Source organism: Typopeltis vanoorti, chromosome 6 (genome assembly GCF_054136105.1).
Source record: "Typopeltis vanoorti isolate ZY-2024b chromosome 6, IOZ_Tvanoo_1.0, whole genome shotgun sequence".
Taxonomy (NCBI): domain Eukaryota; kingdom Metazoa; phylum Arthropoda; class Arachnida; order Uropygi; family Thelyphonidae; genus Typopeltis; species Typopeltis vanoorti.
Window position 1 is genome coordinate 132,616,151 of NC_143554.1, and position 15,159 is coordinate 132,631,309.

Here is a 15,159-nt window from a genome sequence, read left to right on the forward strand (position 1 = left end):
TTTATACTGTTCCTGTGCCTGCTGGTCACCTTTCTCCTTAAATTCCCTCCACAATTGTTTCTTTTTTTTGCAGCTCAAGCTTAATAGTGTTATTCATCCATTTAACCCCTACTTAATTTATTATTTGGAATACAGTCAACCACTGACTCCTGCAAACACTTCTTAACCACCTCCCATGCACTATCAACATCCAGCCCTTGCAGTTTTACATGCCATGGCACTGAGCCAAGCACACTCCTAAGCTTGTCATACTTACCAGCCTGGTAATTCCACATGTACCGTGTCTTAATTGTAAATTCCACTCCTTTAGCCAACCTCCCAAGTCATGGCCTTATGGTCACTCTCACCAATTGGTGGCAACATGGTCATGTTCGTTACAGCCACATTCTCAGTTGCAATTACTAAGTCAAGCACCCTCTACCTCCTGGTATTTTCCACTACATACTGTCGCAGATAGTTGTCCCTCAATAACCGCATAAAATCCAATTCCTTTCTCCCATGTGCCCTCTCCTCTTTCCAGTCAATGTTACCATAATTGAAATAACCCATAATAATTACATTCCTTCCACTCATTTCTTCTATTTGCCTATGCATACTATCCCCACCATCTGGTCTATAGCAGCACCCAATTGTATATTTTGTTCTGCTAGTTTCAAACTCACACCAAATAGCCATAAATGTGCTCTTTTCTCTATCCAACAGTTCCACTTCTATCCTCCTTGGCTGTAGCTCATCAGCTTTCATCAATAACACTCCTCCCCCTTTTTATTCTCTCTGTCACTCCTGAATACGCTATACCCCTCACATTCAATCCCACTAGCTATATCATCTTCTGTCAGCCATGTTTCACTAATGCCAATAACCTGAGGCCTGGAAGTGCCAACCAGGGTCAAAAACTCTTCCTTCCTGTTCCTAATACTCCAGGCATTAGTGTTCATGAATTGCAGAAGCCCATTAGTCCCATCCCTACTTTGATGCCTTATACTAACTGTCCCATTCTGATTTGTTGTCCTTCATACTCGCTCAGGCATATTATTCTCATTCATAAACTCAACTGCCTCCCTAGAGTCTGCATATCTACTCTCCCCCACTTTAATAAATCTAGTTTTTCTGAGTCTGTACATCTACTTCCACATCATTCATCAACACTTTTTCAAGCCTCCGTACAGCAACTCCATTCAAATGTAACCCATCCATCTTATATAAATTCTTTCGCCCATCGAACTCACTCTACACTCACTCCACATATCCTTGAAGTATGGAGTAATTACTTCGAAAAATTGCTAAATGAAACAAGCAGTGATAGCACAGTGGTAAAAAAACACTCAACAGGCATACAGTCAGGCATACATATCCATACTTGAAGTAGAAAAAGCCATCAAAGGCTTGAAATGTGGAAAGGCAGCAGGAGTAGATGATATTCGACCAGAAATGCTGAAGTATGGTGGTATAAAAGTCTTACAGTGGCTGCACTGCATAGTTCAGAAGGCGTGGAGAGTGGGACGAATTCCCGATGATTGGAGTAGAGCGCTAATGGTACCCATATATAAAAAGGGAAATAAAACTGAATGTGAGAATTACAGAGGTATTTCCCTACTGAGTGTTCCTGGCAAGATTTGTGCCAGTATACTTGAGAAATGGTTGAGAAGAATTGTGGAAGAAAAGCTTGGTGGAGAACAAGATGGATTCAGGACAATAATAATGGCTGTCAGGATCAGATCTTCACTTTACAACAAAGAGTTGAGAAATCCTTGTAGAGAGGCTTATACGCTGGTTAAACATGATAACTAATAATTAAGGAATTGACGGCGTACACTAGAAATATAAATTAAATAAACTTTAATATATACTTTCCGATATTTCGGCAAACGTCACGTTGCCATCTTCTTGGGAACTTAATACAAAGACAAGTGTACGCAAGTACTACATAACAGCAAATGAGAACCGAAGCTAGGAAGCTACCGTTTTCCTAAAGTCCTGATGGTGCCCCCTGGCAGGCTATATTGGTAGTTCTTGGAATTTGGACTGAAGTTCTTCTGATAAATGTTTCCCAAATTTGGGGCAGTCTCATGCATCCAAATTTGTTGAGGTTTGGCATGTTCCTAAGGGTTAAGGCTGATTCCATGAATAGTCTTTCATATTTGAACTTGCTGCGGTGTATTACTGTGGCTTTCTTCCACCTTATTCTGTGGCGAGTATCCAGAGCATGGTCTGCAAGCCCATAGTGGCTGTACTGGTGAAATCAGATGTAATCCTTGTGTTCTGAGATTCTGATATTTGCTGTCCTGACTGTTTGGCCAAACTAGGACAATTTACAGCTGCAAGGGACCTGGTACACACTAGTTAAGTTTAGGGGAAGTGGTTGGTCTTTAGTGGAACAGATAAGGGATGCCAATTTTCTATATGGTCTGTAAAAAGTGGTCAGGTCATGTTTTTTTTAAGATTTTGTTGATTTTTAACGAGGTGCCTCGGATGTAGGGAATGATGATGGATTTAGAGTAATCTTTTTTGTGAAGGGGGTGGAAGATGGGTAACTGGTTGAAGTATTTTTTGGATTCTTTTGGGGGGATAGCCATTGGCTGAGAAAGTGTCACGGATGTGATTTAGTTCAGTGGCTAGGACTTGATCATTTGAACATATTATTTTTGCCCAGTTGAATAGTGTCTTAATAACTCCATATTGTTGTGAGGGGGGGTGATGGGATTGTAGGTGAATGTATCTGCCTGTATGGGTGCGTTTTCTATTCTATAAACTGAGAAAACCAAGGTTCCATCAGGTTGGCGGGTGACTAGTGTGTCTAGGAAGGGGAGGCTATTGTTTTTCTCTTTTTCCAGGGTGAACTTGATTCTAGGGTGTTGGTTGTTTAAGTGTGTTAGGAAGGAGAGGAGTGAATCTGGGCCATGTGGCCAAATTGCGAACACATCATCAACGTAGCAAAGCCATATGGTAGGTTTTTGTGGGGCTGAGTTTAAGGCTTTCTCTTCAAAAGTCTCCATAAAGAAGTTGGCCAAGGGTGGGGAAGGTAGTGAACCCATGGCTGTCCCCTCTATCTGTTTGTAGAATTTTTCCTGCCAAACGAAATAGCCTGAGTTCATTGTAAACTGCAATAGGGCTGAGATATCAGTGGGAAATTTAGCTTGGATTAGCTCTAAGGTTTCTTTGAGGGGGATTTGTGAATAAGGAGGAGACATCAAAACTGACCATTATGTTAGAGTGTAAGGTTTTCTATACTGGCTTTGAAGTGGGCTGAGTTTTTTTATGTGTGATGGTGTGTTGCCAGTATAGTGTGAGAGCACTTTGGCTAAATGCTTGGCTAGTTTGTAAGTGGGAGAATCAATGCCATCCACTATGGGAGTAATGGCACATTTTCTTTATGTATTTTTTGGAGCCCATATATGCGGGGGGGGGGGTCTAGAGTTATATCGTTTTAGTCTGTTGGTAATCTCCACAGGTCAAGAAGTGACCTTCATAAGGAGCCTATATCAGGTCCCTTGCAGCTATATACCAGATCCCTTGCAGCTGCAAACTGTCCTACTTTGGCCAAACAGGAAGGACAGCAAATATAAGAATCTCAGAACAAGGATTACATCTGATTTCATCAGTACAGCCACTCTGGGCTTGCAGACCATGCTCTGGATACTCCCCACAGAATAAGATAAAAGAAAGCCACAGTAATACACTGCAGCAAGTTCAATTATGAAGAACTATTCATGGAATCAGCTGCAGCCCTTAGGAACATGCCAAACCTCAACAAATTTGGATGCATGAGACTGCCCCAAATTTGGGAAACATTTATCAGAAGAACTTCAGCTCAAAGGCCAAGAACTACCAATATAGCCCGCCAGGGGGCACCATCAGGACTTTAGGAAAACGATAGCTTCCTAGCTTTGGTTCTCATTTGCTGTTATGTAGTACTTGCATGCACTTGTCTTTGTATTAAGTTCCCAAGAAGATGGCAACGTGACGTTTGCCGAAATATCGGAAAGTATATATTAAAGTTTATTTAATTTATATTTCTAGTGTACGCTATCAATTCCTTAATTATTAGTTATCAAGTTGAGAAATCATGGGAATATAAAAAAGATCTGTATTAAGTTTTGCCGATCTGAAAAAGACATATGACAAGGTGCCAAGAGAGAAGCTATTCAATATGCTACAGTTATATGGTGTCAATGGGGCATTATATCAAGCAATACTTAGTCTTTATTTGAGTTGCAAGTCAGCAGTTAGAATTGAAGGAAGTACAGGAAGATGGTTTAATGTTAAATCTGGTGTGTGACAAGGATGTACATTATCCTCTCTGTTATTCATTATCTATATGGATCACATTATGAAGGAAAGTGGTATTAAACACGACATCAGAATTGGAGATGTTAATGTATACTCTTTGCTTTATGCGGAAGATGTTATACTTCTAAATAAATCTGCTAAGTTTGCAAGATTCCCTTACTAAATTGAATAACTGTTGTAATAGATATGGTATGAAGGTCAGCAATAAAAAGACAAAGACAATGAAAATAGGTAGAATCAAGTTTAAGGGAGATGGTAAATCCCGTATTATTCTACAGCCAGGTACGAAACTCGGATCGAAATCCGAGAGTTTCATGCCGAAAAAACTATTGGCAAGCCCAAGTGTAAGTAATCACTTGGGTAGTGCAACTCAGAGCAAAGGTGGAGCAAGCTCCGTCACTGTCCTTAATATTCTCTCATAATGTAAAACACAGCTCCTAGGAGCTTTTTACATTGTTTTACATTTTTTCAGCAAGAAACTGTAGGATTTCGAATGATTTCGATCCGAGTTTCGTACCCGGCTGTAGAATAATACGGGATTTACCATCTCCCTTAAACTTAACTTACGTCGCCAGTAAAATACCCTTTTGGCTTGTTATAGTAGTAATAGGCAGAATTGTTGAAAATATCAACTGTGTTGTGAATAGAGAACCTGTGGAACAAGTAAAACATTTCAGCTACTTAGGCACGATTTTTAGTGAAGATGGTAAATTAAATATGTAAATAGACAATAGAATCAACAAAGCTGGTACGGTAGGAAGTCAATTGAATAAATTCATATGGAATAAGAGAGAAATTAGTCAGAACACCAAATTAGCTGTATACAAAACAGTGTTCAAACCAATTTTAACTTATGGATCTGAGAGCTGGGACAGAAATAAATCACTTGACCAAAGACTAGAGACCACAGATATGAGAGTTCTGAGAAAGATTAGAGGCATGAACAGATGGCATCAATGGCAATATCATATTAAAAACGAGGATATTAGGAAAGAACTAGACATTGTGCCTTAGATGATAGAAATATAAGATCTGATAATGTTGGAGTCTTGACAAGTAACAGACTGATTTGGAGGAAAATTGTGGATAGGAAGTCAGTAATGATGTAAATTTTTCATGCAGTACTATTATATCCTGTACACCAGTTGAGGGTACATGTCAGGAATTGGATGATGATGAAAATTTTTAAAAAAATGTGAAATTGATAATTAATTAAAATTGGAGCTAATCTCTTTAGTTAGGGTAATTTGCTTAAATACTAAATCTATGCTATGGAAAAAAATAATAATAATAATAGCGGATATCCATAGATATAAAAATAACAGATATAACAACAATACTTAACATTGCATTAATACAAGAAAGAAGAAATTGAGACAGAGATGCCCGAGGAACAAGCAGGTTTTAGGAAAGGTAGGGGCACCAGAGATCAGATCCTTTGCCTTAGACAGATCATAGAAAAATATAAAGAATTCAGACTCCCTCTGGTAATGTGTTTCTTAGACTACTCTAAAGCTTTTGACTGTGTTGAGCATGTAAAACTGTGGGAAGTAATGAAAAGAATGGGTTTTCCTCAACACACTTTTAGTTGATAGCCAACTTGTATAAGGAGCAAGAAGCCACAGTAAGAACAGGAGTTGGATTGACCAACTGGCTTCAAGTTGGAAAAGGAGTTAGACAAGGATGTTTACTTTCTCCTCACTTATTTAGTATATATGCGGAGGACATTATGCATGAAGCATTGGATGAGCTCAGGACAGGAATTACGATAGGAGGTAGATTGATCAGTAATCTGAGGTATGCTGATGACACGGTGCTCCTTTGTAATGACATGGAAGAACTAGGACTAATTCTTGACAAAGTTAACAAGATCAGTAATAACAGAGGACTTCAACTCAATTCTAGCAAGATAAAGATCATCGTTCTCAAAGGAAAAACAAATAGAGAAGCTCTTGAGAAAGAAGTGTATCTTAATGGAGAAAGAATTGAAGAAGTCAGCAAGTTTGAGTACCTGGGATCCATTATTAATGTGAAGAATTGCTGTTCAGAAGATGTCAGAAAAAGGTTAGGAATGGCTAAAACAACAGTCAGAGACCTGTCTAAAATCTGGAAGGATGGATCTATCTCCATGGGAACAAAGTTGAGGAGTTTAGATGCAGTTGTTTTTCCAACAGCGACTTATGGATGCGAGACTTGGAACCTAAAGAAGTCAGATAAGAAACGGATATCTGCTTTTGAGATGTGGTGTTACAGAAGGCTGTTGAGGATATCATATACTGAAAGGCGTACAAATGAACGGGTTTTAGAAAAGATTAGTAGAACTTTAAGGCTCCTTAAGGATATTGACAGAATAAAGTTAAAATATTTTGGACACATAGAAAGGATGGAAGGAGGACTTCTCAGAACAGTAATAGAAGGTAAAGTTCCTGGAAAAAGAGGCAGGAGTAGACCATCAATGAGATGGATGGATGGCGTGTGTGGAGTGACTGATCTTCAGAGTGTTGAGACTGCCAGAAAAACAAACAACAGGACTACATGGCAAGGCCTGGTGTGGAACATCATCGAGCATCGGAGTGACCATACGGCATCTGTAGATGCCCAGTGAACATAGAGAGAGAGAGAGAGAGGAGCTAATCACTTTAGTTAGGGTAATTTGCATAAATACTAAATCTATGCTATGGAAAAAAAAAATAAAATAAAAAACAACGGATATAACAACAATACTTAACGTTGCATTAATACAAGAAAGAAGAAATTGGGGGTCGTCGTATACAACCAACATAAACTTAAAACCTAAAAATATCCTAAAATTTAGGCCTCTTCTTATACGCCAGTCATCTATATGCCGACATATATTGTATTTTTTTGAAATTTATTCTTTTTTAAATGGTCCATGAACCCTGATCTAGAGATTAAACAGGGATCTTTTTCAAGCCACTTCAAACCTCCAATAATCAGGACGGTAGTCTCACACTGGGTGATGATGCAATGATAGTTTCATCTTGAGTTGTTTTTTTTTTTTTAATCAGTTAAATCCTTTATCCAAGTGCAAGCAAACAAAGTTTGTGGGTGAAGCACCTTCATGACTGGACTACTTGTATATAGAGAGGCTAATAACTTCACAACAATTGCCTTGCTATCACAGATGGTTCCATGCTTTCATTGAAGGGATGAACAGCCTTAGTCCACATGATGGAGGTAATAATAATGCTCTTTACAACTTTAGCATCAAGAATGCTGGTGCAATCCTGAAGATGTGTCGACTCGACAGAACAGACATTTCCAGATGCCAATATGGCTACCAGGGGTCAATACCAGTTGTACTAGGTATGCAGTGCTCATCCACCGAATACCAATATCATCAATATTATATTTTTGCATTTATTCCCATTAAAGACTCCCCTAATTGTTTCCAGACTTCGTGTGATTCCTAAAATAAACGCAATATACTAATCACAGCAAACCAATTGTGATTGGTTATTGTGTCAACTCATCCAATTGAATGTTGTCATTTGTCACGAGTTGCTGATTTTGTTTTCTGAGTTTCATCTGTTTTGCGTGCATGAAATGTGAACTGACATAGTAGGCAAGTTTTTATAATATAATATAGACAAGTTTTTAATATACACATTTTTGATAAATTTATAACTTTTTTGCCAATATTTATAATAGGAAACATTATTGTGGTCGAAGGAGGTAAGCCTCATTCTCCTCTTCCAAATTTTACCTTTGAGTAATTCAAATATACCAACCAAATACAGCATTCTCCTTCATTACTGTTTTCTAATATACAGTATCTTAAAACAAACACATTGTCCCCTACTCTATGCAGATTTAATGGATCAATTAAAGTATTCAGAGTTATGCTACAATTAATTGCATTAGACCAATTAAGATGAGCACTGATGTGCTTTACACGCTTAAAACTTTCATACATCGATAAAAATGCAATCATATGGTCAAGTGGATGCAAATTTTGTAGCATGGGTTGCATAAGCCACAACAGTACACTCAACTGAAATGGGCACGCGAGGCCACTGATGACTACCTAACAAGTATTTTAAATGGTAGTCACTCTTTTTGCCCACATTGTAGTGCTCATAGGCATGCTGATATCCTTTTTCATTACATTCCCTCCATAACATTTTTTTTTTCTTTTTTGCAAGTTATGCTTTATGCTGCTACTCATCCATTTAACTCCCACTATTCATGCTATTCATGACTGTCAGTGTGCAGTCATATACCGCTTACCTAGCTGTATAAAAGACTGATTTGTTGTTGCGCTGTGAATAAAACAAAACAGTCTACTGCAAAGATGGTTCTATACTTTCATCACAGGGAGCATAGTCTTAGTCTACAAGACTGAAAGTATTAATATACTTTCAGTATTAGTGTACTATTAATGAAAGTAATTGCTCTTGATGACTTTAACATCAAGAATGCTGGTCTAATCTAATCCTGAATATGTGACAACTTGATATAGAGGGCATTTCAGAAGAAAACGAGACTACCAAATTATTATTAATATTATTATTATTATTATTCCAAGACCTAATGGAGTCACACTCATCTAGGATGTCCCTTTTGTCATAGCCACAGCTCATCATTAAACATTTCAAATTCTCAACAGAGACTATGTTCTCTGGCAATACATTCCAATTATTCACAACTTTAAATACAAAAAACCTACTTCTCACTCTCCAGCTCATACCTTCCTTATACAACTTCCAGGTACGACCTCTTATTCTCCTCCAATCTCCCACCATTTTATGAAAAGCCTTAAATCAACAATATATCCCCACCAAGAGCAAATTCTACATCCCATTTTGTTTCCCAAAATTTGAAAACAAAATGGGATGTAGAATTTGCTCTTTATAAAAAAAACCTTACATTTCACAACACTGAACTGGCATCCCCACACCCATTCACTTGGTCTATTCAGGTCTTCTTGTAAGGCTACAACATCTGCTCAACTCATAGTTATTCTCAACTTTTGATCATATGCAAACAACTGAATATCCCCATTCAAATCTTTCCAAATATCATTAATATACAATTAAACAGCAAAGACCCTAAAATAGACTCCTGAGGCATACCACTAGTGACTTTCCTCTTCCGTAATATTGTTCCCCCATATACGACTTGCTGATACCTATCAGACAGCCAATCTCATATCCAATGCACCAGTCTAATATCCAACCTGATCTGCTCTAGTTTGACTATCAACATGTCATGTGGTAATCTATCAAAAGCCTTTACAAAGTCAAAGCATACTACTATTTATTCACCTCCCGCATCCAATGCTGATGTCAACTTATTATAATAAGCAGATTACTAAAACATAACCTTCCTTTAGAGAATCTATGCTGTACATCAAAGATAATACCTCTGTTGTCAACCCAATTCTGGATCCTGATTTTCATCAGTCTTTCCAGCACTTTAACCTAAAATTTGATGCTTGACTTTTGTCACTTCCTTTATAAAGCAGTACAATCTTGCTTTCCTTCCACTCCTTTGGAACATGACCCAATATAAGATTCATATTAAACAAATATGTCAAGGCAGATGTCAACTCCCTGGTACATATTTCAAAATACATCAAGTCCAACAGTCTGTTTAATATCAGGTTTGCTTAATTTCCCATACACTTTATCCTCAGTCACAGTCAGTCTCTCCTTCTCATTATCCACTGATCTCAACTTCTCCATGATGTCACATTCACATGGATGAAAGACCTTTATGAACTGCTCACTAAATATCTCAATTATATCCTCCACAACAGTTGTCCTTATACCATTTTCTCCAATCAATGACATCTTACCATAATTGTTCTTATTTTTGCTGGTTAAATATCGAAAGAACTCAGCGTTTTTTTGTTTTTTTTGTTTGGCTTCATTAGCTAACTACTGCTCATGTTGAATTTTTGCTAACCTTACTGAGTCATCCTCCTTGCCTGTTCTTTGCATTTCTCATGCAAAGAACAGGCAAGGAGGATGACTGTTCTTTGCATGAGAAATGCAAAGAACAGGCAAGGAGGATGACTGTTCTTTGCCTGTCTAGGTAATAATCAATTCTCATGGAATTGATTATTACCTCTCCTATTATGTTGTCTCCAGAATGCCTTTTTTCTCTGTATTGCATGCTTAATATCTTCATTCATCCATTTCATGCCTACCTTATTTATCCTTTTGACCCTTGGAATACATTTAGATATTGCTTCCACTAGATAGTTCTTGAATATCACCCAAATAGCATTGAACTCCTTTCCACCCAACTCCTCATTCCATGCTACAGCTCCAAGCTGTCTCCTACACTTCTCATAATCACCAGCCTTATAGTTCCACATATACCCATTCCTCCAAGAAGTGCTCACATGGCTAGCAACTACCCAGGTAATCACTACATGGTCAATCTGCCCAACTGTAGGGAGATTTGAAACTTCATTTATAATGACATTCACAGATAAGATGATCAAATCCAAGACTGTCAATCCTCGTGTGTCCTCAGTTACATAATGCCTGAGGGTAACTGTCACTCAAAAACTGAAGAAACTCGTTTTCTTTACTTCCAGTTTCTATCTCGTCATCCCAATCTATATTGCGATAATTAAAATCACACATAATAATCACCCTTTCCCAATTTGCTTGGCTAATTTGCTTATATATTTCCAGGTCACTACCTCCACATTACCAGGTCTCCAGCAACATCCAACAAAGTATTTCATTTAATTCACCTCTACCTTACAGCTTCAAAACTATTATCACTATTTCCCCCTTACATCTCTACCTCATATGAACATAACTCTTTAACTATCATCAATAGCACTCCACCTCCCTTTTTACTTGTTCTTACATCATATTCTTCCATCTCTATTCATGTCAGAATGCCATCTTCATCTAACCATGTCTCATTTATGCCAACAATTTTTGGGTGAATAAACTCAATCAATGCAACCATTTCATTTTCCTTGTTTCTGATACTTCTAGCATTCATATACAAAATAAGAGCTCATTCCTGTTCTTTCTATAACAAGTTCCACTGATACCACTGTGGTTTCTCCAAACTTTCCTCGAGCCATTTCTTTTTCTCCTTACTCATCCCAGAACCCTCTTCAAATCCAATTGTTCCCTACATACCAGATCATCTCCTTTCCTTTTTGTCTCCCCACATCATCTTACAGCATCAACCTTTCTCACGCTGTGTTCCCCTGTCCATCCTGAGGCTCCCCCCTCAGGGTGGACAGGCTGTTTGTCTTGCACACTTGTTCTCTCATTCTCTACACTCATGCTACCCACTTCTTCATTCATAAGCACCCCTTCAATCTCTCCTTCCTTACTTTTCCACTCTTTCACATTGCTTCTTACCAGCTCTGATTCATTCTATGCACTCATTACTCTCTCTCTCTCTCTCTTCCAGCAGCAATCTCTCCAAATGACTCACACTTAAACCATTCAAATGCAGTCCATCTCTCTAATACAGTTCAATTCTTCCTTTATACTTATTCCACACATCAACAAACTGCTCTCCTTTCTCTTAACACATTTCTGCTAGCATATCATAATTCTTGCTCTCCACCTCATCTCATCACTGTCATATCTGGGCAACATACTGACTACTTTTCCTGCCCCACTATTACCTTTTATCCTTCTCGACATCCTCCTGATATACAATCTCACATTCAGAACAAGGATGTTCTCAGTCAAGTCATTTTTCTCTAATACCACTACTAACTCCTTTGCTCGCTTAGTCCTCATATCCAATACCTCAATCACTCTATTCATTTTACCTTCAGGAAAACAAACCTTGTGCATTGTGTCGTTATGAAAATGACTCACACAGAGGATGATTTTTACCCTACAAAAAAGACCTATACACGTTATGCAAGTTATAACACTATACACTGAGTAGTTGTAGTTTCTCCCTCCACTGAGTAGTTGTAGTTAGCTTTGCATTAGAAACAGCCAGCTAATAACATACTGGTCCACCTCTCTGTGTAATCATGGCTTACAGATGCCTAGGAACAGATTCCACAAGGTGTCGAACATCCTCCACCCATGTCTGCTGCCTTAGTCCTCATATCCAATACCTCAATCACTCTATTCATTTTACCTTCAGGAAAACAAACCTTGTGCATTGTGTCGTTATGAAAATGACTCACACAGAGGATGATTTTTACCCTACAAAAAAGACCTATACACGTTATGCAAGTTATAACACTATACACTGAGTAGTTGTAGTTGCTCCCTCCACTGAGTAGTTGTAGTTAGCTTTGCATTAGAAACAGCCAGCTAATAACATACTGGTCCACCTCTCTGTGTAATCATGGCTTACAGATGCCTAGGAACAGATTCCACAAGGTGTCAAACATCCTCCACCCATGTCTGCTGCAGCAACTCCGTCAGTTCACACTCATTCCGTGGAGGAGGAGGATCAGCAGTTCTCACACTCTGTTCTAGCATATTGCACACATGTTCAATTAGGTTACAATTAGGAAGGCAATGCTGTGAATTCATTGTTGTGTTCCTACCTCCACTGAGTAGTTGTACGAGCCTAATGACAAGGTGCATTGTTCTGGTGAAAAACGGTACTCTTGTCAGGGTAGACCTAAATATGGATGGTGTTGGTTGGCAAACAGGTTCCTGTAATATTCACCATTCAGTGTTTGTAAGATAACTAATTGACATAGGGCATGCCAGGATAAAGCTCTCCAGACCATAACACTACCTCCACTGGCCTGTTAAACCTCGACTGTGCAATGCAACATGGAGATGGGGCTTCATGCTGTTTACACCAAATGCCAATCTGGGTATAAGCATGGTGCAGCAGGGAATGGGACTGATCACTCCAGATGACCTTCATTCATCTGTTGAGGGTCCCTTGCCAACATTCCTTGGCCCATGAGAGCCGTTGTTTGCCATGCTGGCCAGCATCATGAGTACCCTTGTTGGTCTCCGGCTGTGGAACCCCAGGCAAAGAAAGGTACAGCACATAATGCATGTGGAAATAGGTTGAACTGCTCCACTATTGTACTGGTCGGTGAGCTGTGACTGTTGCACGTCACTGCTGAGATACCAGTCATGGCACCCAATGCTTACCACTAGGATCAACCATGTATGGTTGACCAATGTGAGCCCTTCTGCTGGATGTCTGTTAATGGTTAACCAGCCCTGGTACACCCTTGATACTGTAGTACAAGAGTAACCAACAAGTGCAGCTGTTTCTGAAATACTGGCACCTGCTCTCCAAGCCCCAACTATGTGCTAGCGATCAAATTGGTTCCCCATTACTGGCAAACATTTACTGATTACATACAGAGAATAGGTGTATCCATTTATAGTAGCTGCACGTGACATTGATATCAGGTAGTACTTCATTATAATGCCAAGATAATTCAGTTTATTTCTGCTTCAATAATACTTCTAAGTGGTTGTGTTGTCTGGTAAATGACAGACCTGCATACTGGATCAGCTAGTTGAAATACTGCGGCTGATTCAAGAATCAGCCGCAGTATTTCCATAAAATAAGACCTCTATTGAGGTACTAAAGATGTCTGTACTGGTGTTTGGTTAGTAGATAGACGTAGTAACATTGTTCTTAATGCAAGTGACTATTCTATATTTAGGAATTAATGTTAGAGATCAAGATATATCCATGGATTTTTCCTCTTGAAAGCAATCATCCTCTGTGTAAGTCTATTGCAAAATAGTAAACTATATAAGAAAATCAATTAACTGTAGACAATACCTGTGTGTAGTACTACGAGCCTCAAGTGTTTGCATACGTTGCACCTCTTGCTGTTGTTTCTTTTGTTGATTGGTACTATGCTTGATTAGAGATGTCTTCTCTACCAGCCCCTTTCGTCCTATAAAAAACAACACCAAAAAAAAAAAAACTATATATAAATATATATCCAACTTACTAAAATTAAATAAGAATTACATAGTGATTCCCTTCAAATTCTTGTGTTTACACACACACACACAAACTGTGATGTAAGAGCTATGTTAAACAAACTATTCTGCTCATGAATTTCATGAAAGCCGGATTTAATACATCCCACTCATTACTAAAACCCTACTGCTTACATGTTTGCAGTAGTGCATTAACATGTTTTAAGGTCTAATTCTGTTAGTTTCATTCAGAGGATGCATATGCACATTACACTCCAATTTGCAATTATTAATGCAAAAATAAAGAATAAATAATATGAGAAAACAGAAAAATAAAAAAATGCTTAATTTGGCACTCACCCTGCCTAATGAAATTATCAAGAGATGACTAAACAATGACTTCTTTTTTTTCATAAAGCTCTTGATAACAGATTTAAAGCTGTATCTATTTTTCTTTGGGATGTTAAGAATTGTGGGCAATTAGGCTTCATCCTTACTCACTTTCCATCTTATATTTCTTTAAAATTTTCATTTTTAGATCAAGTTTGGTGTATTTTCTTTTTTTTTTTTTTTTTTTTTATTACACTTCTGTTCCTTTTTACAGATAGGATTGACGTCATTTTACTTCATCAATAGTGCAAGGAAACAATAAAAATGATTAAAGTGTATGAATACAAATGCACAACACATCTATGTTCAATAGTGACGAAAGGGAGACTGAAGGAAGCACACACAAGCACCACATAGACTGTTCATCTGGCTTGTGGAGAATAGCTGATAGATAGCATACAAGTAAGTTAGGATGTTGAGTAAAATTTTTATACTTCAAAATTTCATCCACAGCCCTTCAGGATAATTTGTGTATGTCCAAATTTATATTTAAAGTCAAATTTACATAAGTCAGGTTATGCCTGTGTGTGTGTGTGTGTGTGTGTGTGTGTGTGTGTGTGTGTGTGTGTGTGTGTGTGTGTGTGTGTGT

The 15,159-nt window shown here is 38.2% G+C and overlaps 1 protein-coding gene across 7 annotated transcripts in view; it reads right to left on the reverse strand.

Annotated features, from left to right (window-relative positions):
• Rab3-GEF (Rab3 GDP-GTP exchange factor) overlaps positions 1-15,159 on the reverse strand; it is a 1,186,669-nt gene that overhangs the window by 715,982 nt on the left and 455,528 nt on the right. For all 7 annotated transcript variants that reach the window (XM_090394443.1, XM_090394448.1, XM_090394444.1 and 4 more), the window contains one exon: positions 14,035-14,152. In XM_090394443.1, coding sequence (XP_090250569.1) covers positions 14,035-14,152 — 118 coding nt within the window. The remainder of the gene's footprint in view (positions 1-14,034; positions 14,153-15,159) is intronic.